General features: G+C 41.6%; 1 protein-coding gene across 5 annotated transcripts in view; it reads right to left on the bottom strand.

Moving 5' to 3' along the window:
* The window catches only part of ZNF827 (zinc finger protein 827), a 182512-nt gene that overhangs the window by 67405 nt on the left and 92027 nt on the right, over positions 1-23080 (bottom strand). For all 5 annotated transcript variants that reach the window (XM_039479137.2, XM_039479138.2, XM_010338626.3 and 2 more), the window contains exons 7-8: positions 20517-20574; positions 1162-1265 (exon numbers count right to left, since the gene is read on the bottom strand). In XM_039479137.2, coding sequence (XP_039335071.1) covers positions 1162-1265; positions 20517-20574 — 162 coding nt within the window. The remainder of the gene's footprint in view (positions 1-1161; positions 1266-20516; positions 20575-23080) is intronic.

Genomic DNA, 23080 nt, shown 5'->3' with positions numbered 1-23080 from the left:
CTTTGACTGGATGTGTGGCGATGAGAAGAGATGGAACTGCCCTTATGAAACTCAAGAATGCCAAAAGAGTTGCCTTCCCCACTCCCGACCTCCACTCCCGGTTTGTCACAAACTGTTTCCAATGACCTGTGATACCCGATGCCAACATTTCAGATGTTACTGGATTCTTTCTGCATTGCAAATTAATGAGTTCTCCAGCGTCCTGTGAAACAGGGCTCTTTGAGTATGTGGAGGAGACTTGGACTTTATTCTTGAAGGGGCTGTGGGGCCAATAACCCTGCTGTGAGCCCTGCACATACCCGGCCTCAATCTCCTGGACAAATGAATGCAGATGGAGGCTACTGAGCACCGCTGAGATCCTCTCCACAGCTGGGAAGGAAGGTAGCAACTGGCAGAAGTTTTTTGGCTGTTGGATGGGTGGTAGGTGGGGTGGGTATAGGTAGGAAGTATGAATTAGAGTGCAGTGGTTCTCAGATTTTTCTCATTTCACAGTAACTCTGAGAACACACGTGTAAGCCCTCCAGGATGGCCATGCTTCGGATAAGAAGCAGCAAGCACATCCTTCCTTCTACCCTGAAAAGAAGAAGTAAAAAAAGGTAGAATGGATAAAAAATGATGTACTGATGGCTGAGATGGCAAACCGGGGCACTGGATGGATATATTTAGATACTATGGCCAAGAAGAGAGACAAAATCTGGGTGGCATGGTTTTCTCAATGAGCTGTCTTGTTTCCATGGAAACTGAGGTGGTCTTTGTGGCGGCCCACACCCCTTGGGGTCACGACCTGCCCTACTGGGAACTAGCACTCTAGCCACTGCCCTCCCCTATATTCCTGGCTGCCAGCCTGAAATACAACGTGTAAAGCAAATTATTGTCAGGATATACTTCATTATTTTAAAGAAAAAAATTCATTATGCGGGCAAAGTATCAGCAGGTAAAGAACAATAAGCTCCTAAAGTGAAGATGAAGAGGCTTATTACCATAAACATTTTATTTTAATAAACTTTTCTAGCTTAAATTGAGTTTCTCCTTCTTTTCTAAAACCTAACCGTATATGAATGACTCCATCTGTAAGCTGAAAGTATCTGAAAATTCACGTATTTCAGAAAAGTAATTCTTAAACAACCAACAATAGAAGCAAAGCCAACAATGTTTCCATACCTGGAGCTGATATTCTTCCGTGCAGCACAGATTCACTGGGCAGCAGTTCTTTTGAATTGGAGGTGAATGGTGATTGTCTAAATGTGTCTTCTGAAAAGAAAGGGCTGGGGTGGGGGAGGGGGAGTGAGGTTTAGTAAATGAAAGTTATTTAAGACACCCAGAACATCTGGCCCCAAATACATACACACGGAGTATCGGATAAGGTGTTGTTTTCAATGGTGTTTAAGAATATAATTAAGTGGATATAAGAAGCTTGTGCTTAGAATGGAGAAAAAGAAAAGTCATCACGTCAGACAAGTGCCAGCTGTACCTTCTGCCTATGGGTTTTATATTTGGGGGAATATACGAAACATCATCTTTGAAACACTGTTTTAAATCCGTAGAAAAAGACAGCTGAGCAGTATGTTTTCCTCTTGCTCTGCTCGTTCTGCGTGTGTGTTGTGCCCTGCCTAGGTCAGAATCAGAAAGGGCCTGTCCTTGCTTTTCCCAGGGTAGAGATGGAATTGCCCTGACTTACCCATGTTCTGTCACCTGATCCCTCAGGGACCCACTGCATACATCAAGACAGATGGCTGGGGCCAGGGACAAATACGCTGAAGGAAACATGTCACTCGTCCCCACAGAAACGAAAACTGCAACTTGAAATTGTGTTGGTTCTGAAGGAGTTAAAGTCAGAAAATAGGGTTCCCAGAATGGACCCCAGGGAGCTCCCTCATTTAACATGAAGGAGAGATCTTGACCTAAGTGACCCTAAGTGACCCTGAGCTCCCCTAGTGACTCAGCTAGAACTACAACCAGTGCCACCAGACATCCTGCCAGGTTCCCCCTAAAACCAGGGCCACAGTGAATATAAAGGATTAAATGTTTTTAAGGGCCAGGTGCAGTGGCCTATGCTGTAATCTCAGCACTTGGGGGGGTCGAGGTGGGCAGATCACGAGGTCAAGAGATCAAGACCATACTGGCCAACATGGTGAAACCCCGTCTCTACTAAAAAGACAAAAATTAGCTGGGTGTGGTGGCGCGTGCCTATAGTCCCAGCTACTCGGGAGGCTGAGGCAGGAGAATCACTTGAACCTGGGAGGTCGAGGTTGCAGTGAGCCGAGATTGCACCACTGCACTTCAGCCTGGGTGACAGAGTAAGACTCTGTCTTAGAATAAATAAATAAATAAACGTTTTAAATTAGAGGATCGTAACTCGGTCACAGGGTCCATCTTCCATGCCTCTAAAAGCAAATGTGAATAAGTACTGCGATCACATATGAGAATACTGGAGTATCCTTCAGAGTCCAACATAAATGGAAAGCTCTATCTACTTAAAACAGAGGAAATTCAACCACAGGAACTGAGTACCCAGGTGGTGGAAGGTCCATGGGGCAGTAACACCGCCCAGAGACAGGCAGGGCAGGAAGCCATGGTCACCCTGAGGCTGGAGGGACAAAAGCAGGAGATAAATGGAGCCCAGGTCACGGGAGCCGGAGCACTAGAGGAGATGAAGCTGCCGTGGGAGACAGAGAGGGAACGGGAGAATACCCAGGTTCTTCCCTAAGCCCCACCCTCCGTCCCACCAGTGCCTCTGATTGGCAGAATCTTCCCAGAAGGTGGGGAAAGGCAGCCAGGAGGGATCACTGCCCGCCCCGCCCCCCGACCACCACTCCCCTGGGCAAAACAGCAGATCTGGAGCAGAACAACAGACCAAGCCGAGGACTCCCAGGACTGGTGCTGCTTTGCTAAACATGCCACAAAGCTACGGTTGCTACTATTAAATTGTAAAAAAGGAATGTTAAGATGAAAATGAAAGCCACTTTTTAAAAGATAAAACATACATTGGTAGATAATACAGTTTTACAGGACTATGTGAGGCTAGATTTAACGCAACTTTGTATGCCATGGCTTTTCTTTGTATCTTAAACACAAACCAATTTAAATAGGCTTAAAAAGTGAACACTGGCTATAGGCTAGTAGGAGGCAGGAAATGGGGAGAAGGGAAGGGGCAGATATGTCGCCTCTTACCAAACATCTCATAACTTGCAAGTGACTGACTTCTTTAGAGGACAAGGCAGTGTAGCGTGGTGGCTAAGTGCACGCACTCCAGAGTAAGCTGTTATGGGTTCAAATCGCAGCCCCTCAACTTAGCAGCTGTGCGACTTTGCACATATCATTTCCCTTCTCCAAGCTTTCATTTCTTGTCTATAAAATGGGCTAACAGTATCCACCCGTCACAGAGGAGCTATGAGGATTTACTCAGATAGTCTCTGGAATGTTCTCTGCCATAGTGCCTGTCACACAGTAAGTACTCAATAAATGAACTATTTTTTACTTGTATCTGTCTAGTGCAAAGGACAGCATAAATTAGTCAACTTATCTGCACAAGTTGACACAATGTGTAGAGTATCCTTGATATAAAAGGCGTTACAAAATGAAGAAAAGGACCCTCTGAATTGGAAAGGCGAGTTAGCTGCAGGGGTTAGGCTGATTTTCAACCCTTCCATAAATAAAACTATGAAAGATCAAATAACTCTCAGGGAGGTAGAGACCTTGGCGGACTGCTGGTCAAACCCAGAGTGTAAGATTTTCACAAAGAGCTGGAACTCTGAAGCTTATACATAGGTGACAGCGACACTCTCGCATCTGAGTGGACAATCCACATGGGAAACACTGTGGGTTGGGGGGCGCTCATGGGCACAGGGTAAAGGTCAGGTAAAAGGCCTTGGCGTTTCTATGACTCTGGCTATAGAAATTACCTTGAAATCTGAGAGTTCAGGGGATTGTTGGAAATGTTTGGACTGAAATGTAGAGAGTTCAATTTGGGGACTACAGGAGTCCCAAGAGGGGTCTCCTAAAGGGTGCAAAATTTCACTGCCATAGAGAAACTGTGTACTACCTTCATTCTCTGAGTTTTATGGCAATTATTATTATTTTTGAGACAGAGTCTTGCTCTGTTGCCAGACTGGAGTGCAGTGGTGCAATGTCGGCTCACTGCAACCTCTGCTTCCCGCGTTCAAGTGATTCTCTTGCCTCAGCCTCTCGAGTAGCTGGGATTACAGGCATGTGCCGCCAGGCCCAGCTAATTTTGTATTTTTAGTAGAGATGGGGTTTCAACATGTTGGCCAGGTTGGTCTTGATCTCTTGACTTCACGATCCACCTGCCTCGGCCTCCCAAAGTGCTGGGATTACAGGTGTGAGTCACCACGCCTTTTACGGTAATTATTTGGTGGGCGCCCATGATATAATGTTCACTCAGGCACTGGGAACATCACGGTGAGCAACACCAGCTATGGTTGTGAATCTCAGGGAGTGTGCATTTACCTAACAACTATGTACATAAATGGTAACTGCAAGGGAAGCTAAGGCCGTGGAGGATGGGACACAGTGTGACCAGGCCAGGGAGCCCAGGAAGGGCCTTCCTGCAAAAGCCACCATAAGCTGAACAGAGAGTAGGGTCATTAGCATTTTAAGGAGCTGGGGAAGGTGGCCCCAGCACTGCGAGAGAACACAGCCAGTCTGCAGAGCTGCAGGAAGGCCATGGTGGAGAATAAAGAGGCTGGATGCTGTGTGCAGGGATCATGGCTTTGTCCCAACAGTAGTGAGGGCACTGCAGTGTTTTAAGTAAGCAAGTCAGGGAACCACACTGCAGTTTCAGAAAGCTCCATGTGGCTGCAGCAGACAGTGAGGCCTGGGGGGCATGCAGAAGACAAGGCACGTGGCCAGTGCAGCAGACCAGATGGGACATGGTGATGCTGGTGGCCAATGTTCCCAGCCAGCAGCAACACTTCCAGGTTGAAGAGGAGTTTAAAAGAGAGGGCTGATCAGGTACATTTAAGAATGACCTTCACCTAGCTTTCTAGGTGAAGCAGGCAGAGGATGCCATGCTATGTGCTGGCAGTAGTCTCCTGGGTCTTGCTAAGTAGTGGCAATGGGCTAGTGCTGTGTCTTCGCATGCTCTCTTCAAAAGTGCAGATTCCTGCTGATGTGAGGAGCGGAGCCCTATTATCACTGAGCCGCTCCAAAGAAAGAGAGACAAACACTGAGGGAAACAACATTCAGAATAATTTTCTACCCTGGATGCCAGCTTTATCCTGTATAGAAAAGAAAAGATTTCTTTTGAGGGAGCAGAGAAGTAGAAGGGAGTCCTGCTGGATACTAAAAATGCACAAAAGAGCTGCCAATGTTTCTGTGGGGGCAAATAATCAATGGAGAAACTTTCAGAAGGCAAGGCAGCTTAAGGCTGGCGTAAGTCTTACCTACAAAGAGAAGGTATTAGGTAAACAGAGAATCGGTCTCAGGCCAAACACGCAGCTGCCATGCTCTGCATTCAGATCTGTTCATGCCAGAAGCTGGGGAGTGTAGTGATTTTGCAGAGAGTTTGGAATCAGAAAAACCGAAGTCTGAATTCCATATTGGTCACTTCATAGTTAAGGGACCTTTGTCCAATCAATAACCCCTCTAGCCCCAGTTTCATCACTGAAAAACAGTTTTAACAATGCCATCTTTTAGTGGGGTGCTGTAAGGGTTCAAATGAGATACTTAATGTTAAAGGTCTCAGTACATAGTACATGCTCAATAAAAAGCAGCAGCACACACTAAGTATCTGGCACGGATTTAAAGTGCTTTGTGTGTATTAACTTCACTTGGTCTTCATAAGAACTCCATGAGAGTAGATACCGTTATTATAATAGTCCCCCTTATCCACAGTGTGACTTTGTGTGATTTCAGTTATCCACAGTACAGTACAATAAAATGTTTTGGGAGAGATAGCATATTTGCATAAGTCTTGTTACAGAATAAGAATATTGTTATACAGAATATTGTTATAGTAGTCCTAGTTTATTAGTTATTGTTGTTAATCTCTTACTATGCCTAATTTATAAATTAAACTTTATCATATATATGCATAGGAAAAAGCATTGTGTATACAGGGTTTAGTACTATCTGTGGCTTATGGCAACCACTGTGGGTCTTTTTTTCTTTTTTGAGACAGAATTTCGCTCGTCGCCCAGGCTGTAGTGCAATGGCATGATTTAGGCTCACTGGAACATCTGCCTCCTCCGTTCAAGCGATTCTCCAGCCTCAGCTTCCAGAGTAGCTGGGATTACAGGGGTGTGCCACCACGCCCGGCTAATTTTTGTATTTTTAGTAGAGACGGGGTTTTGCCGTATTGGCCAGGCTGGTCTCGAACTCCTGACCTCAGGTGATCTGCCTGCCTTGGCCTTCCAAAGTGCTGGGATTATAGGTATGAACCACCATGCCCGGCTAACCACTGTGGACCTTGAAACATATTCCCTGTGGGTAAGAAGGGGCTACTGCATTATCCCTATTTTACAGATGTAGAGACAGGCACACAGAAGTTATACAGTGGCCCATGCCCATGAGTCGAGCATGTTGGCTTCCCCATCTGCACTCTTTCCTGCTCAGCTACACGGCCTTTCGTTGGTCTCTTAACACCTAAGGAATTTATGGACAATAGAGAGCCATGAATCCTTGGAACAGATGGAGAAAAGGAAGAGACAGAGAAAGGGGAGCTGGAGGGGAGTAGAGAGCAGCCATTTCAGCATAAAGGTATTGAAGGAAGCTGAACGGCTTTTCTATTGAGAAACAGAGCAAGTAAAAATAATTTTTGTTATTTTCCCATAAAAGTTAAGATATGCCCGATTTTCTAAAACTTCTGCCACTCATGGGCCTGGTCACTTTGCAACTCTTAAACATTCTCCACTGCTTCTGAGAGCAAGCCTGTCTCTGCTATTAACTCTAAATGAAGAAGGAAGGTAACGAGGTCGTTAGCTGTTTGTAAGCTTCAATTTCGCCAAAGCTGTAAAGCGCATGGTGACACTGTGATTACATACACATTTATGTATTAATCCCTCTGCTGTCCAGATTAACATCAGACTTCAGGAGGAGCAAAAACTAAACTTGGAGCATGCCCTATAGTCCAGAGCTTGCTTCATGGGATTAGAGTTCCAGTAACACTCACTGGTTATCCTGAACTCTCTGCCCAAGGTACTAAGAAAACAGAAGACACTCCACGTGTAACTTTGTGCCATCAAAGTTCATTTTAGAATGCCAAGATCGTATTCTATAAGTTCCTTTTCTTCACCTATGCCTCACGGTGACCATAAGGTACAGAAGCACATACGTTCTCAGGTGATGCCCAGCTTTGTGGTGGACAAAGCACTTCCGTAAGGGGTGGTAAGGCTGACACCTCATTCATGCTGTTCAGTGACTGTCACCGTCAGCGGTGGGCCGTGGAGAGCCAAGTTCCAGGAGGTACCGGACACAGGATCAAGGGGGCTGCATCTTCCCAGGGAGGAGAACAATCCATGAAACGCATCAGACTTTACGGCGTGTGCCAAGCGTGTTTGTACTGTCCTCCGGCTGGTGACTTCAGCCAGTTCCCAGAAAAGGAGCCAGTTCGTGAACACCACATAGCCCTTGCTTCTGAATCTCCAGCTGCCTAAACTTTAGTCATTTTATTATAAAAAAGCCCCTCCATCCAGAAAGTAAGCCAAGGAAGCAGAAAAAAGAAAAAAAAAAAAGAGATTTATTTCTGGTTAATATTTTTGGTAAAAAGTTGATAGAGGAGGAGGCAGAATAGCTAATAGGGAGGGGATTGTCACTTATTTTCACTCAACAAAATCATCATCTACCTCAACATATTCTCTTTGGCCTGGGTCAAAGACAGGGTCCTGGAAGACTTACATAATTCATATAAATATTCAGCAACTATTCAGTAGCAGCATCTGGAAGTTGATGGTATGGACTTAAACAGCTCAATCCCCCTGCTACTTTCCCTGAGTTTTACTATTTAGAAAATACAATCTTAGAAAACTTTTATCTCTTTGAGTTTCTTCTTCTAGATATAAGTGAATGGCTGTGGAAAGCATGTTTTGATTTTTCTCCTGTAGAAAATCTCTAAGGGCTAAGATATGAAGGGTCAGGGCTGTCACAGTGAGTGGACAGTTCCAGGCCAGGCATGGGCTGTGGGGTCAGCAGCACAGGGCTGAGAAAGGAAAAGATTTACAATAAATAATAAAACAGTCCATAAAAGATTATGGCTCTAAATAGCGATACATTTTGCTAAGGGCCTGTTGTGGCACCGGTATTTCCACCTTTAACACCTGCGGGCCAATAGGGAGTTTTGCTTCATGCAGAAGAGAAGGCCCATCTACTTAAAACCAACCCTCCCCACGTGCCACCACTAAAACCAAACGTTACAGGGATTCTCCTTTTGACAGCAAAAACAAAATCTAAAGAGAAACGAAAAGGTGAGTACAGACTGTGAGAGAAAGTTCAGAGAAAGTTTTTTCTGAAACTTTAAAACTATTGTGTCATTACCTTGGTTTGGTAATGACACAATAGTTTTAAAGGAGGAATAGAGAAGAAACAGATTTTTTTTTTTCCTAAGAGACAGTTACTTTCAAGACTAAACTTGGAAATGACAAATAGAAAAGAAAAAGATTAAAAAAGATTAAACAAAGAAAAAAAGACTGCACTGTAATGTGTTTTTACTTAGAACTCAGAAGGGCCTTAGATAGATCAGGGTGGCATGAAATTCTATTAAATGTAAGAGTTTCTGGCAAATCATCCTAAAGTGATAGTCTGACTTCTATCTGTGCAGAGATGAATTACTTCAGTAATTTTTTCTAAATAGTGAATCTTAAAAAAAAATTCTTCAGTGAGTTAATCAAGTAAAAGTGTTCGATTATCTATTCAGCCATATATCATGCGACCTAACAGGGTTTACAGATTTCTTTTGAGAGCTGAGTGAAGCATGTCTAAAAGAATCTGGGGCAATTTTTATTTGCTTTTGTGTTACTTTAAGGAAATTTTAAAAACAAGTTATCTAAGTAGATCTATGTCTGAGAAACTATACTACAAAAAGGGAGCTGGAAGTCCCCGTGTCGGGTAGGACAGTTCTCTGGGAGCTAACCTGTTCTTCCTCTAACTGCTACCTGCTCCCCAGCAGATCTCAGCCCCTGGGCCCCTCAGCTGGTGGCTTTTCTATCCTTCCTGGTAACAGCGTCTTCCTCCTCTCTACTCAGACCCAGTTATTAAGCCACCGCAATACTGGTTTTCCATGTTGATATATCATGCTACTTTTTTAAGAACTAAAATACCATAGATGTGTCCATAATCGCTGAACCAGTATTTTTAAAACTCTGACCTCTGAATCACTTAGACCTTGAGAAACCCTCCAGGAGTTAAACACGGCATTAACATTTTGAAGTGAAAGGAAGCAGTAGTTGAGAAATCAGTATTCCATGTCTCCAAAAGCCACAAGAAAAGCCAGGCAACAGACCCAAGTTATCTCAAGAATTAATTTGACTTTAGTTCAAAAATCTTTTGACTACGTGGAATATGCATGTTACGGAATTAAAATGGATACAGGTAACTTGCATATGGAATCTCCAAGTCTATGTTTTATATGATGACACTAAAGGAAATGAGAACAAACCGGAAATGTCTCTTTGAGCAACACTAGAGCTTGCTAATAATAACAGATTACAGGCCTTGCCAAAGGAGAAAAAAGGTGTTTTTTTTTTTTTAAATGATTCTCAAACATATCAACTAAGAAAGGTGGGATTATTCAAAGATAAGGAAAAAAGAAAATATTTTAATTAGTTATGACTATCTCCTCAGCATTTCCTCAAGTACTTTAAGGTCAGAAGACACTCTTGGAGAAGCTGGAATAGCTTACATAAAAATAAGCTCACACTCAAAAACACTTTATTTTTAGATATTCCACTTTTTAAAAAGATCTAATAACAGTATTTCATTTTCAACTTAATTGTCATGATTAACGCAGTTTTCTTCACTTCTAATGATTTTGTTTTTCTCAAATATTACTTCCTTTTATTAATTTATTTGCTAATAACAGAATAATAGATGTTTAATATTTCTTTTTATACATTTATATGTGTACATGTTGTGTAACCTATTTATAAGTGGTTGTATTTGAAATATATTAGATACTTAGTTCTACATATTTTTATAAAAGATTTTCAAACACTTTAATAAACAAAATACAAACACTCTACACAGGTACGTCAGTATCATGTGAAATATACAAGGAAACTCTGATACAGTCCTTCTGTTCCATGGTAGCAATCAGTCTCTGTGGCCTAGGACCATATGTGGTCTTCCTAACTTCCTCATTTTCATTTTGAATAAGAAGTTATGTCACTGAGGCTTCTGAAATATGCCCAGATATTAACATGTTACGTACAAGAATCAGGGCCAGTTGTCTTACTTTCTTGCAGTCAATTAAAAAGGTAATCTATAATGAAAGAAAATAATTTTAATGGTACGCATGAACACTGCTCTTCTCTTTTAAATACCACAGAAATGAGGACCCCTGTTCCTAAAGGATTTTATTTATTGTAATGAAAAGAACCCCGGGTGGCAGGTTAGGGAATGTGGGGGTGGACAAGAGTGCTCCAGATTAAAAATGACTGTGAGTCTCTGCCCTGAAGACAACCCTGACCATCTGAAAGAGAAAATGCCTTATTTGACCATACAAGGGACACAACAGAGACCTCCTGTGACCCCAGTCGGTTAGGCCTGAAAACTCAGTCATTGATCGTGTTGGGCTCACACATTTTCAAAGAAAGAGGGGCTATTGTGAATAAAACTTGGATTAATCCCTATACGTTGGCAAGCTTCAGCTGGGGCATTTATCTAAAAATTGAGTCTGGCATTGCAGATTCAGTGGGTTTCTAAATGGGGCTGTGGCAGAGGGGACTCAAGGGTCCCCATCACTCTACTAGCATCTAGGCAGCAGACTTTCTTCTTTAATTTTTGGAGATGACAAGGAAGCTAAGATGGGTTTTCTCTCCTCCGATTCACTGACGTGGCTGCGCACTTGGCTGGGGCCAATCAAACAGAAACTTTGCAGCAATTAAAAACTAAAGGTGTTGTTAATTTTGTAAGATGTGAAATAGTATTACAGAAAATCTCCTTACTGTTTAGAGATATATACCAAAGAATCCGGGAATGAATGTTTGGTATCTGGGATGTGATTTAGAATATAGGAAGAAAAGAACTGGTAAACCAAGTGTGGCAAAATGTTGACACTTGTTCAATACGGGTGATGGGAATATAGTGATTTATTACTTTATTCTTTATTTTTATAATAATAAAAAAACCAGTAGCAACAACTAAACAAAAAATCCGACTCAAACAAGCCACCAAACAGAATAAGAAATGACTGTAAAAGAAAATACAAAGGCCATGCGTGATGGCTATGCCTGTAATCCCAGCACTTGGGGAGGCTAAGGTAGGAGGATCGCTTGAGCCCAGGAGTTCGAGAACAGCCTGGGCAACAACATGGCAGAAACCCAGTCTCTACAAAAAATACAAAAATTAGCCAAGGGTGGTGGTGCATGCCTGTAGTCCCAGCTACTTGGGAGGATGACGTGGGAGGATCACTTGGGTCCAGGAGGTAGAGGCCGCAGTAGGCTGAGATTGTGCCACTGTATTCTAGCCTGGGCAACAGGGCAAGACCCTGTCTCAAAAACAAACAAACAAAAAACACAAAAGAGCAGATACAAATGTCTACCCATGAACAAAATGCTTAAAAGCACTAGAAATCAATAAATGAAAAAATTTTAAATGGAAGATATAATTTTTCACCCTTCAATTTCTAAAAAAAATTTAATAATAAGCACAGAGTTGGTCAAGCCTTTGAAACATTCTCTCAGTCTCTGTCTCTCATGAAAACTGTTAGCATTGCAGATTCAATCTTTTTTTAAAAGTAATTTTGACAATTCGTACCAAAAGCCTGAAAAATATGACTGCTGTTTTGAGTCATTTTATCCCAGCATTATTTATATTAATGATTTTTTTGGGGGGGAGACACTTGAAATCCAATAACAAGGGACCGATTAAGTAAATTGCAACACAGGCAAATACTGAATACTATGCAAATGTTAAAATAATAATAGAATGTCTATGGAAAAATGGACAATCTTATATATTGCTAGATGAAAACAGATTATAAAACTATATGTATTTGGATTCAATTACACATATATAAATATAGACTTATAAATATAAATGTATACATATATAAATGGAACAAAATCCACCGCTAAGTTGGTGATGTGTATCTTTATACACCAACTCAGCGGTGGCTGACTCTCGAGCTAGTAGGACTAAAAGTATGTTTTCTTCTTTATGTGCTCCTACATTATCTGGAAACAAGTTACTTTTAAAAGTTAAAAATAACTATTAAATTTTACTGTTTAGGGTCCTTTACTTTTGAAAAGACTCGGTCTTTTAAAGAGAAAGCTCTGAGGGACAGCTGTAAAAGACACAGGCAGAAACAAGTGCATCTCAGTTATGACCCTCAGTATTGGTCTGCTTCAGTTTCAGAAGTCTGAAAGCTGTGGAAGGACGAGGTTGTATGTAATACTGTAAAAATAGAGCATCTCAGGAAAATATACGTATTGTTGCTTTGTATTTTCCTCTTTGAAAAGGATAAATGCCTCTTATTTCAGACTGTCTTAAAGGTGGGCCAATATGTACAACCTAACACTGAGTTTTCAAGGAACAAGTTCCTGTTGCTGCTGCTCTAGCATTCAGGCACTGTGGAGCCAGGAAACTTCTCGGGACACGGAGCACAATGCCAGGCCTTGTGGAGGGCCGCTGCAGTGCAGAGGCCAGACCGGGGGAGCCAGAGCCAACCGCAGACCAGGGAAGTGAACCCTGCAAGTCCGGATACTCGAAATGTCAGCTTGTGGACGATCTCCCACAGGAATCTGACTTTATACACAAACAAAGACAATGAGCTTTCTGCTGAGGTGAGCTGAGAACGGATGAAGTTAGTCTTCTCTGCAGTGAGGCAAGGCTCTGTCATGAAGTTACAGATGTTCCTAGTGAAACAATGTGGATGGCTTCCTGGCCCACCTCATCATGCAAGAGGGCTGCTTCACAGAGGTCAACCCTTGAAAGCCTGATACATTTCTAGTAACAACCACGAAGATACTCTTGAGAGAAAAGTCCAGATAAGAACACCACTTAAGCCACATATCTTTTTTGGTTATATCTTTCTTGCATAACCTGCCAAAGGTAGCCAGAGAGGAATACAGTCTCTGGATGTCTACTGACAGAGACTTACCAATTCACACTTCATTCCTGACTATTAGGAGTTATAAAAACAAGATAATAGTATTGCAAGCTAGTAGAAATAAAGATAAGAGTGCCTATGGAAAAGGAAAAGAAAGGCACAGCCCTCTTCAGATACTGAAAAGGAGATTTAAATTGGCCACTTAAGAGGAACACAGCACTGAACCATTCTGGAAGCATGTTGTTCAACAGAACAATTCAATATCGATGTCACAAATGGGAGGAAAAATGGTAGAGGGGAAAATGGTAGATATTTATCTACAGGACAATGGAGCACAGGAATAGGAAAAAGTACTGAGAAAGGGCTTGGTGAAATGGGAAGGAAAAACAAATCCAAATGGCAACAATGCACCAAGTAGTTTCAGGCTGTGTGTGTGTGTGTGTGTGTGTGTGTGTGTGTGTGTGTGTATGTGTGTGTGTGTGTCTCCATTGTTTTCAAGGATCGGTTTTAATTTCTCTGAAAAACAGAAACTCAAAGATACATTGCAAAGAATGGATTGCCAATGAAAAGACTCTCAAGTCGGCACGTGTGTCAGGGCAACTGCAGACAGTGGTGTAGGCTGTGAACTGCACAAAAGCACCACATCTAGAGGGGCATGAGTAACCTCACAGACATCAGATTTACTGCGACACTATTCCAGTAGATGGCAGTGTGCTAAGGGAGGGATTCTTTAAAATGTACGATGGCACCATGTGGCCCCAAAACAGCCTTGAGTTCACCAAAAAGAAATGAATGTCCTAACTGAAGGGACACCATGAAATTAGTAGCAATTTCCATTCTTTGGAAAGAGAATGCTCATTGCATTTAATTTTAAAGTCACAAAATGCAAAGGGTAAAGAGAATATATGGAGACCTCCTCAAATATCAATTTCATTTGCTCTGTTTTTGGTTGCTTTTCTTAATTGCTTCTGTCTAATTCAGTGTTCTCTGAAAGTAGTATTTTACTTTTTAAGGTAATACAGCATTATATTCTCTTATTCCTTCTGAAGAAATGAAAAGGGAAAATTGTGCGAACTGAGGCGGCACATCATGCTTTTACAAATTTGTGCAATTTCTATTACTGAATCATAAATATTTAAGGACACGTATCCAAACCATCACAAAGGAAAATTCTACATTAGACAATTCCAAGTGAATATGTCTTTTAGTAAGCACTATGTGCCATTATCTAAATCACAGAAAAATAGCCTGCATTTCAAATTCTGAAAATTGGGCAAATTAAATATTGGTCTGCACAGCATGATATGAGTCTATCTTTCTCTGATTCCCCACTTCTGCCTTTTGTCTAGTAATGGAGAAAAGAACAATTCAGACGAACTCTTCTTTGCTTCTGGAAGAAAGCAAGCCATGTGTGAGAAGTATTTCTTAGAGGCCTGAAATCTTACACCACCACGGACACTGAATCATTAATGGGAAAAAGAGAGAACAAATAACCAAGAGAGGGTTCTTGGCAGCCCTTGTTTGACGTTCATGGTGTTACACAACATTGAGCATGTCCAATTCACCTGCCAGGAGCTATCTGATTCTTACTCTAGGGTTCCATTTTCCTATTTCGATCTTATCCAGCATCTGGTGGGGTGATGGTCCATGCCAAAGGATGCAGATCTTCTTTTTATTCCATTAAACTTTGAGATCTGATTATGATATCATGCCTCATGTATTTTCATCTACCAAATGATCATAATAGCCAGTTATCTGCTCCCTCCAGAACCTAGGCTTGTGCTGGGAAAAGAAATAGAAAAATCAGGATTTTATTAGTCTCAAATTTTCGGTCCTTCTGTTCTCATGGGTCTGGCCGGGACTATCTCCTCATCTCATTTGTTGGATAGAATGGCATTAGGAACACTCAGTCCACACAGTATCTCAAAGGAGACCCACAGCCTTCTTTACACTTGGATTGAATTTTCTAGACTCTGAGGTTAAACAGGAAAAAGGACTGCTGTTTTAGCATTTACAGCGAAGTTCCATCTAAAGGACTGATTCAATGGGAAGTGCCCCGATGAGGACACAAACAAGGGTGGAGGGAAAAGGTCAAGGCATTGGTGAGCAGGACCACATGATTCAATCATTCCAGCTGCTAAGTGGATTGATTTTTCTGCCTGGCTACATGGTGTGGTTTGGTGGATTGTTTTTCTCCTTTACTTTTGGGAAGATTATCCTAATTTAAGCAGCTGAGTCTCAGTTCTTAGGATAAACAAAAAAGAGCATTCTCAAACCAGTTCTTAAAATGATGTCTGGGATTTGCTTCAAAATAATCTACAGGGAGGGGGAAGTTGAGGAGGGAGAGAGATAAAACATCATAAATCATTACTTGATAATTGTTTAAACTGGATGACAGATGCTTCTGTATATCTTTGAAATTTTCCATTATAAGAGTTTTAAAAAATGTGGTAGAAAACCAGTGATCCAGAAACTTGATAGTTACTAGTTTGAACCTTTAACTTCACCTAAACCCCTTAAAAAAATCACTAACAAAGAACGCTGTTTCTCATCATTTTCACACTCCTTATCTACCCATTGTATAACAGAGGTATTAACAAGGAGCAGAGTTGCCACTGGACAGGTGTGAGGACGGAGGATTTGATGATGAGGAAAGTGCAGTCAGCAGCGCTTATGCGATAAAGAATTAACAGCACACATCCGTGGACTTTGTGTTTTCTTGGTGCAGGACACGGGCATCAGCACACGTATTGGAATGCCAGGCTACAGAGTGTTTCCTCTCGGGTTGCTACACTTTTCATTAGTTCTTGTGGTTGAAATGAGCATCAAGATCAATAATGATAAACAATTGTGAGGGAAGCTGTGGGTTTATAAAAGGCAGGGATAGAGTCAGCTCCTTTCTTCAATTTTGTGTCTCTTCTCTCCACCTCATGTCCTTGGATATCCAGACCTTAGGATGAGGAGATGGCAAGGAGTGGAGGAGCATGGGCATCCACCAGCATGAGAAAGGCAAGGCAAGGCTCAATCTCAGCGCTGCGCTGGGGCCAGCATACCAGGCCTACCCTTTACAAATTAAACTATCAAAAATACACCTAGCTACTCTCAAAGAGCGAAACATTCTGAATTTGATTCCAATCATAAACCACCCTTCTGAATAGTCAGTTTCTTCTAAGAAATCAAACACAGAGGATATGATTACTGAATAAACATTCCATTAAGTACTTAAAAATCTGAAGATACAGAAATTCAGAGGTTTGATGTAAATCTTTTTGAAATGTATCACAAATCACACCATAAGGCATAATCCACACACTGATCTTATACATGCAAAGTGAGAGTTCCTTCTAAAACAGGAGTCAGAAAAGAAGAAAGAAAGTTGGCTTTTTTTTTTTTTTTCTGTTCTTGATATCAGTTAATTCAGGTTAGAGAGAATTTCTTGGCATAAAAAAATGTGATTCTATTCCACCTAAAGTAATTAAACAAGAGGTAAAAAAGAGATCTATTTGTGGGTAGGCTAATTGAGCAAGTTGCCTCTACTCAGAAAAAAAAACACACACACACCAAGGACTTTGTAGAACTATAAGCCAAGAATTCCTTAACACTGATTTCTATACACCATATCATGCCAAGGGCTCACAGGAAGAACCTCTTCCTTTGCTTTGGGCAAAAGATCTAATTCGGATTTCCTCTTACTCATAATCTCCCAGCAAGAGGAAAATTTAAGGATTGCATCATTTTTGCCAAATGGTTAAAAAAATTTTTTTTTCCTCTTCTATCCTATAATCATGCTTCAGCTCCAGCCAAGGCAGTTTAGACTTGAGGCACATTAAAATCCTTGTATGGGGCCAATTTGAGGCCTCCTCTTACGTCTTCCCAGAGAACACCTGAAAAGCATAAAATAATACGGTCTTGCAGCACATCTTTTTGTTGTAGAAATGTTATGTAAGCTTAAAGGGCCAGCAGAAACCTCCACAGATCATGCTATTGGGGTCCTGCCCAGATCCTCCTTCCGGCAGTTGTGTACCCACCCCCGAGTTGCTGTAAGTGTTGCCTAATAACTATAAGTGAGAACCACTGTCCCCACTGGAACCCAATCACACAGGAAGTTATACATGCCCTGCAGGGGATGAGCTGCAGCTAGTGAACCTCCCTGGGGGATGGAGATGAAGTTAGAAACCAGCTGAAACCACATCCTTGCTCGCAGCTCCTTCTCCTTCTCCTTTCCTCTTCTGCCCCCATCACCTCCCTGCAGGTTCCTCTGGGAGTATTCCCTCAATAAAGCACTTCCATGAGAATCTCCATCGCTAGGGGACTTAACCTATGACAAGAATCCTATGGCAGCAAATAAAAATGAATATTTATTATTTTTAGTCTGCTGTCTTTCAAGGACTGCTAATCTGGCCAATTTTATCAATGTTTAGATCCACAGACACAAGCAGATACACTAAATAGCCTTAAGATTAGATGTAGGAGGAGGCAGGATGGACTGTATGGGAGCTCACATCTCCTATTTAACATACAAAATAGTCTTTCCATCTCCCCAAAGCCATTTCCCAATACAATCTGCAGTCCATCTTCCTCGTCTCACTTTCTATCTGTGTACTTACATACAGACACAAGACTTAAGACTAAGAGTGGTAAGACATACCACTTTTCTGTTCTATTAGAACGAGGTTCCTTTCCCTAATCTATATAAACCTAATGTGAACCAATCACTATGGCTCACCCTGGAAATCCCAGCACTTTGGAAGGCTGCGGCAGGCAGATTGCTTGAGCTCAGGAGTTTGAGACCTGCCTGAGCAACCTGGCAAAACCCCGTCTTTACAAAAAAAATACAAAAATTAGCAGAGGATGGTGGCACATGCCTGTAGTGTTAGCTACTCGGGAGGCCGAGGTGGGAGGATGGCTTGAGCCTGGAAAGCAGAGGCTGCAGTGAGCCAAAACAGGCCTACTGCACTCCAGCCTGGGAAACAGAGTGAGACTGTCTCAAAAATAATAATAATAAAATAAAATAAATAAATAAACCCATTGTGAGGCAAGCTGGCTCTGTTTTAATTACTGTTTGAAATTTGATATTCCTAAACTCCAATCAATGGAATTTTTATTTTAAAACCTCAGGTTAAAGTTTAAAGAGTACTGTCCACAGGCCTGATGATGCCCTGAGGTCAGTTAATAACACATCAAAAAGAAAAATATCGTTTCCCTTTTGTTGCAATCATTAGAAACACAAAACCCAGCAACTGTTCCCATCAGGAAAAATCTTTCTCTATTTGCTCAGGAAAGCAAAGTTCCTTAATTTAAAGACTCCTTGGTAGCTACCAGCTAGTTCCCACTGTTCCTAGTTATTCATCCTAAAAACTCATATTGCTCTTGATCATCCTGTAAAGCTCGTATCTTGGGCTAACTCAGAAGCTAGAGGGAGGTTTGAAGGTGGAGAATGGTCCTTCAAAGGTGGAGAATGCGTTTCCCCTGAGCTCCTTTTCTGCAGTAGTGGGGTTTTCACCTGCTGGCTCTTGCCTACAATGTTTCAGGTTTCGGTGGACTTCAAGGCTCCATGGGAGCAGCAGCACTGGCCTTTCCTCCTCTTCTCACAGTGGCAGATGGATGGTGGGCGGTCCACACTGGCTGACCTCCTCAGACTGCCTTTGGCAAGTGGAAAACTCCCTTGCCCACAGGTGAATAATATAAATTTTCTCGCAATTTTAAAAAATATACTTTAAGTTCTGGCGTACATGTGCAGAACGTGCAGGTTTGTTACATAGGTATACATGCACCATGGTGGTTTGCTGCATCCATCAACCCGTCATTTACATCAGGTATTTCTTCTAATGTTATCCCTCCCCTAACCCCCCACCCCCTGACAGGCCCTGGTGTGTGATGTTCCCCTCCCTGTGTCCATGTGTTCTCACTGTTCAACTCCCACCTATGAGCAACAGCATGTGGTGTTTGGTTTTCTGTTCTTGTGTTAGTTTGCTGAGAATGACGGTTTCCAGCTTCATCCATGTCCCTGCAAAGGACATGAACTCATCCTTTTTTATGGCTGCATAGTATTCCATGGTATATATGTGGTACATTTTCTTTTCCAGTCTAAGATTGATGGGTTGGTTCCAAGTCTTTGCTATTGTGAATAGCACTGCAACAAACATACATGTGCATATGTCTTTGTAATAGAATGATTTATAATCCTTTGGGTACAATATAGCCAGTAATGGGATTGCTGGGTCAAATGGTATTTCTGGTTCTAGATCCTTGAGGAACTGCCACACCGTTTTCCACAATGGTAGAATTAACGTACACTCCCACCAATAGTGTAAAATCATTCTTATTTCTCCACATCCTCTCCAGCATCTGTTGTTTCCTGACTTTTTAATGATCGCCATTCTAACCGGTGTTAGATGGTATCTCACTGTGGTTTTGATTTGCATTTCTCTAATGACCAGTGATAGTAAGCTTTATCCTCATACGCTTGTTGGCCACATAAATGTCTTCTTTTGAGAAGTGTCTGTTCATATACTTTGCTCACTTTTTGATGGGGTTGTTTTTTTCTTGCCAATTTGTTTTAAGTTCTTTGTAGATTCTGGATATTAGCCCTTTGTTAGATGGATAGACTGCAAAAATTTTCTCCCATTCTGTAGGTTGCCTGTTCACTCTGATGATAGCTTCTTTTGCTGTGGAGAAGCTCTTTAGTTTAATTAGATCCCATTTGTCAATATTGGCTTTTGTTGCCATTGCTTTTGGAGTTTCGGTCATGAAGTCTTTGCTCATGCCTATGTCCTGAATGGTAATGCCTAGGTGTTCTTTAAAATCCTTGCCTTCCAAATAATGCTGGGAGGCTAAAAAAAAAGTTGGGATATCCTTGATGACAAATTATCAGCCTACAGTCACAGAGGCAATTAGGAGCAGGGTTGCAATAAGACAGAAGGAGGCCTTTATGAGATACAGACCCAGCCTCCAGTCCCAGTTGAGCCACTCAGCTCAACTCTCAGGCCAGGAGACTTCTACATAGAGGATGATAATCTACTTCACAAAATTACTATCAGGAATACAAAACAATAATATATGGAAAATTCCCCAGCAAGGTGCATCTATTAGATGTTTAGTAAGTATTAGTGGTCTTCCTCCTTTATTTCTGTATTGTTTCTACCATCTGAGATATCCTGGTAGAAAATGGTGTAAAGGGTGTGACTCCTTTGAACCCAGTGGGAGAAGGCAGTTTGGGGACAACATTCAACATGTGTTACAGGTGGTGGCCCACACTGAGTGTTCTGGAGGAACCCCACACAAAGTGGCCTACCTGGTGGTCGTCCGGATGGTGTTTTCTTTTGTATGATTGTGCTCTTTGCTCACTTTTTCTGTAAGGAGAAAGAATGAAACATACACCTCTTAGGTTGTCCTCACTCAACTTGCATCTCTTAGCCTTAAACAGAAAACCCTCAACATCTCTCTTTTTCTTTGTGGTTTTCTTTTGGTTTTTTAAACATCCAGATCCTCCTCAACTTACTGGAAAAGACAATCATTGAAAGCATGTCAATACTATCCACAAAAATATTTTATTAGAAACCAATCAGGATGGGCATTGTGGCTCACGCCTGTAATCCCAGCACTTTAGGAGGCCGAGGCAGGCAAATCACTTGACGTCAGGAGTTCAAGACCAGCAAGCCAACGTGATGAAACCCCATCTCTACTAAAAATACAAAAATTAGTCAGGTGTGATGGCGCATGCCCACAGTTCCAGCTACTCGGGAGACTGAGGCAGGAGAATTGCTTGAACCTAAGAGATGGAGGTTCCAGTGAGCCAAGATTTTGCCACTGCACTCTAGCCTGGGCAACAGAGTGAAACTCCATCTCAAAAAAAAGAAAAAACAATCAAAGAGAAACAGTTAATAACAAATATCAAGTGTGTGGTCTGATCTGAATGAGGCCTTAGTAAGTACACACACACAGACAGATACACACACACACACACACACACACACACACACACACACAGACACACAGGGCAGAGACAGTTATTTCCACTGTATCTTTCCTCAGCTGAAAATTTCTGCTTTCCTCTGATTCAGCATGAAAACTGCAGTTGTTGCAACTGTTCCGCCTCTGACTTTGATGACAACCTTTAAGCATTCTGTATTGTGAGGCCCCTTTGTGAGAGGGGATATAAAAACAGCCTAAGACCTCTTGGTGCTGCAGTCATTCAGCGTTTATTCTGATAAATGTCATAAGGGACAAAAAAATATCATTTAGACAAGAAGAGGTAAACCCTCCCTTACTGTGGCTTGAGTTCTATATCTATCAGCTGCCAGAAATTATTTAATGAGCTTTCAAGAACACGAAAGTTGAATTCTGGCCTTCCCAATCCAGTTCAAATGTGAGGACCCTACCCTGACGGTCACAACCGTCAATGGCTTCTTTTAATATCCAGAAAAAACCCGGCCAACTCTATAAGAGTTTCAGACTTAAGTAGCAGGGCAAGTGAAAAACTCTTAATCTTGTGAATTTTTGGAAAATTTTAAACAAAGATTTGCAACACCTGTCTCGCACTTTGTACTACTAGTCTGAAGCTACTGCGTGTGTGTGTGCACAGACAATTCCTTTCTGTCCACTCAACAATGACAACGAGTGGGAATTTGGATTCACAGCCAGTACTCTTTCAGAGAGCAGGAAATCGGGGCTAAATGACTTGTCTGAGGTCACCCAGGCAGTGACAGCGCCAGGGTGAGAATGCTCAGACACGAAGTTTTTAGCTGATAGGAGACTGCGACAGCATATGGTTTAGAGACAGACTTTCTGAAAAGAACCACGCAGGTCTCACTTTTGCAAATTTTAACCCCTCAATCATTATTAAAGTTATATTGTTTTTAAATAGGCTTCATCCTTCAAAAAAGAAAAACTAGCATGTTTTGGAGCTTGCAAAGATCTGTGGGTCCTACTAAGTTTACAGAATTGGTGATTTCAGCTACTGCAGAGATCTGCACAAACACAGTCCCTGTTTGAAGACCTGGAGGCCACTGTTTTCAGCACCATCTGATTATTACACAGCTATGGGCTATGTTGCCAGGTCAATGAGAAGGGGAACTATTATGGTGACAGACTGTTTTTAGCTTTTTTCCCCCCTCTTTCCTGGTATCTTCCTTAAGAGAGAATTTATGGATGCTTTATATTTGGTATCCATAAGAAAACAGAGTTTGTTGAGCATTAGTAACAGACTTTCTTGATGCATAAACCTTAATATTTAGGCCAGTGCTTGACTTTGGACAAGGTATTTGCATGTATTTCTATCTGCATCTTATGTATGTATATACCATCAACCTCAATCACGTGCAAAAAATAGAAGCATATTAAATTTGTTAGGGACAAGTGGTGTGTGGTTTGAAAGCTATGACAAAAGGAACAACTTAGGTACTGTGATCTTTAACTATTTCATCTCGACACTTCACTGAGCTGGTAATTACTGCACTTTTCAATTGTAAGTTTGTGCAGTACGAAAAGTTGTTTTACAAAAACTGTCCTTCTAAGGCTGTAGCTGGAAATAGTTCTCATACTTTCATCTTTTGCTTTTTCGTCCTTTGCTTTTGTTTTGGCAAGATACAATAAAACCTCATTAATTCAGACCACACTAATTTGGAAGTCATCGTAATTCAGTCACTGTTGGAATACATTGAAATTTATCTTTCACATATTAAGAAAAAACAAAAACAGAAACGTTGCTAATCAGATCAACTCCCTCAACAAAGTTAGAGGTGAGGTGTTTAGCCCAGTCAACAGGAATCATTTGCGCAGAATTGAATAGAGTTTTAATTTCAAGTGATTCTTAACCATTTATTAGGGAAAGTTTGGCAGGAATTCTACTTGGCAACA

The sequence above is a fragment of the Saimiri boliviensis genome, chromosome 3 (genome assembly GCF_048565385.1).
Source record: "Saimiri boliviensis isolate mSaiBol1 chromosome 3, mSaiBol1.pri, whole genome shotgun sequence".
NCBI lineage: Eukaryota > Metazoa > Chordata > Mammalia > Primates > Cebidae > Saimiri > Saimiri boliviensis.
This window is presented reverse-complemented; position numbering and strand designations above follow the sequence as displayed.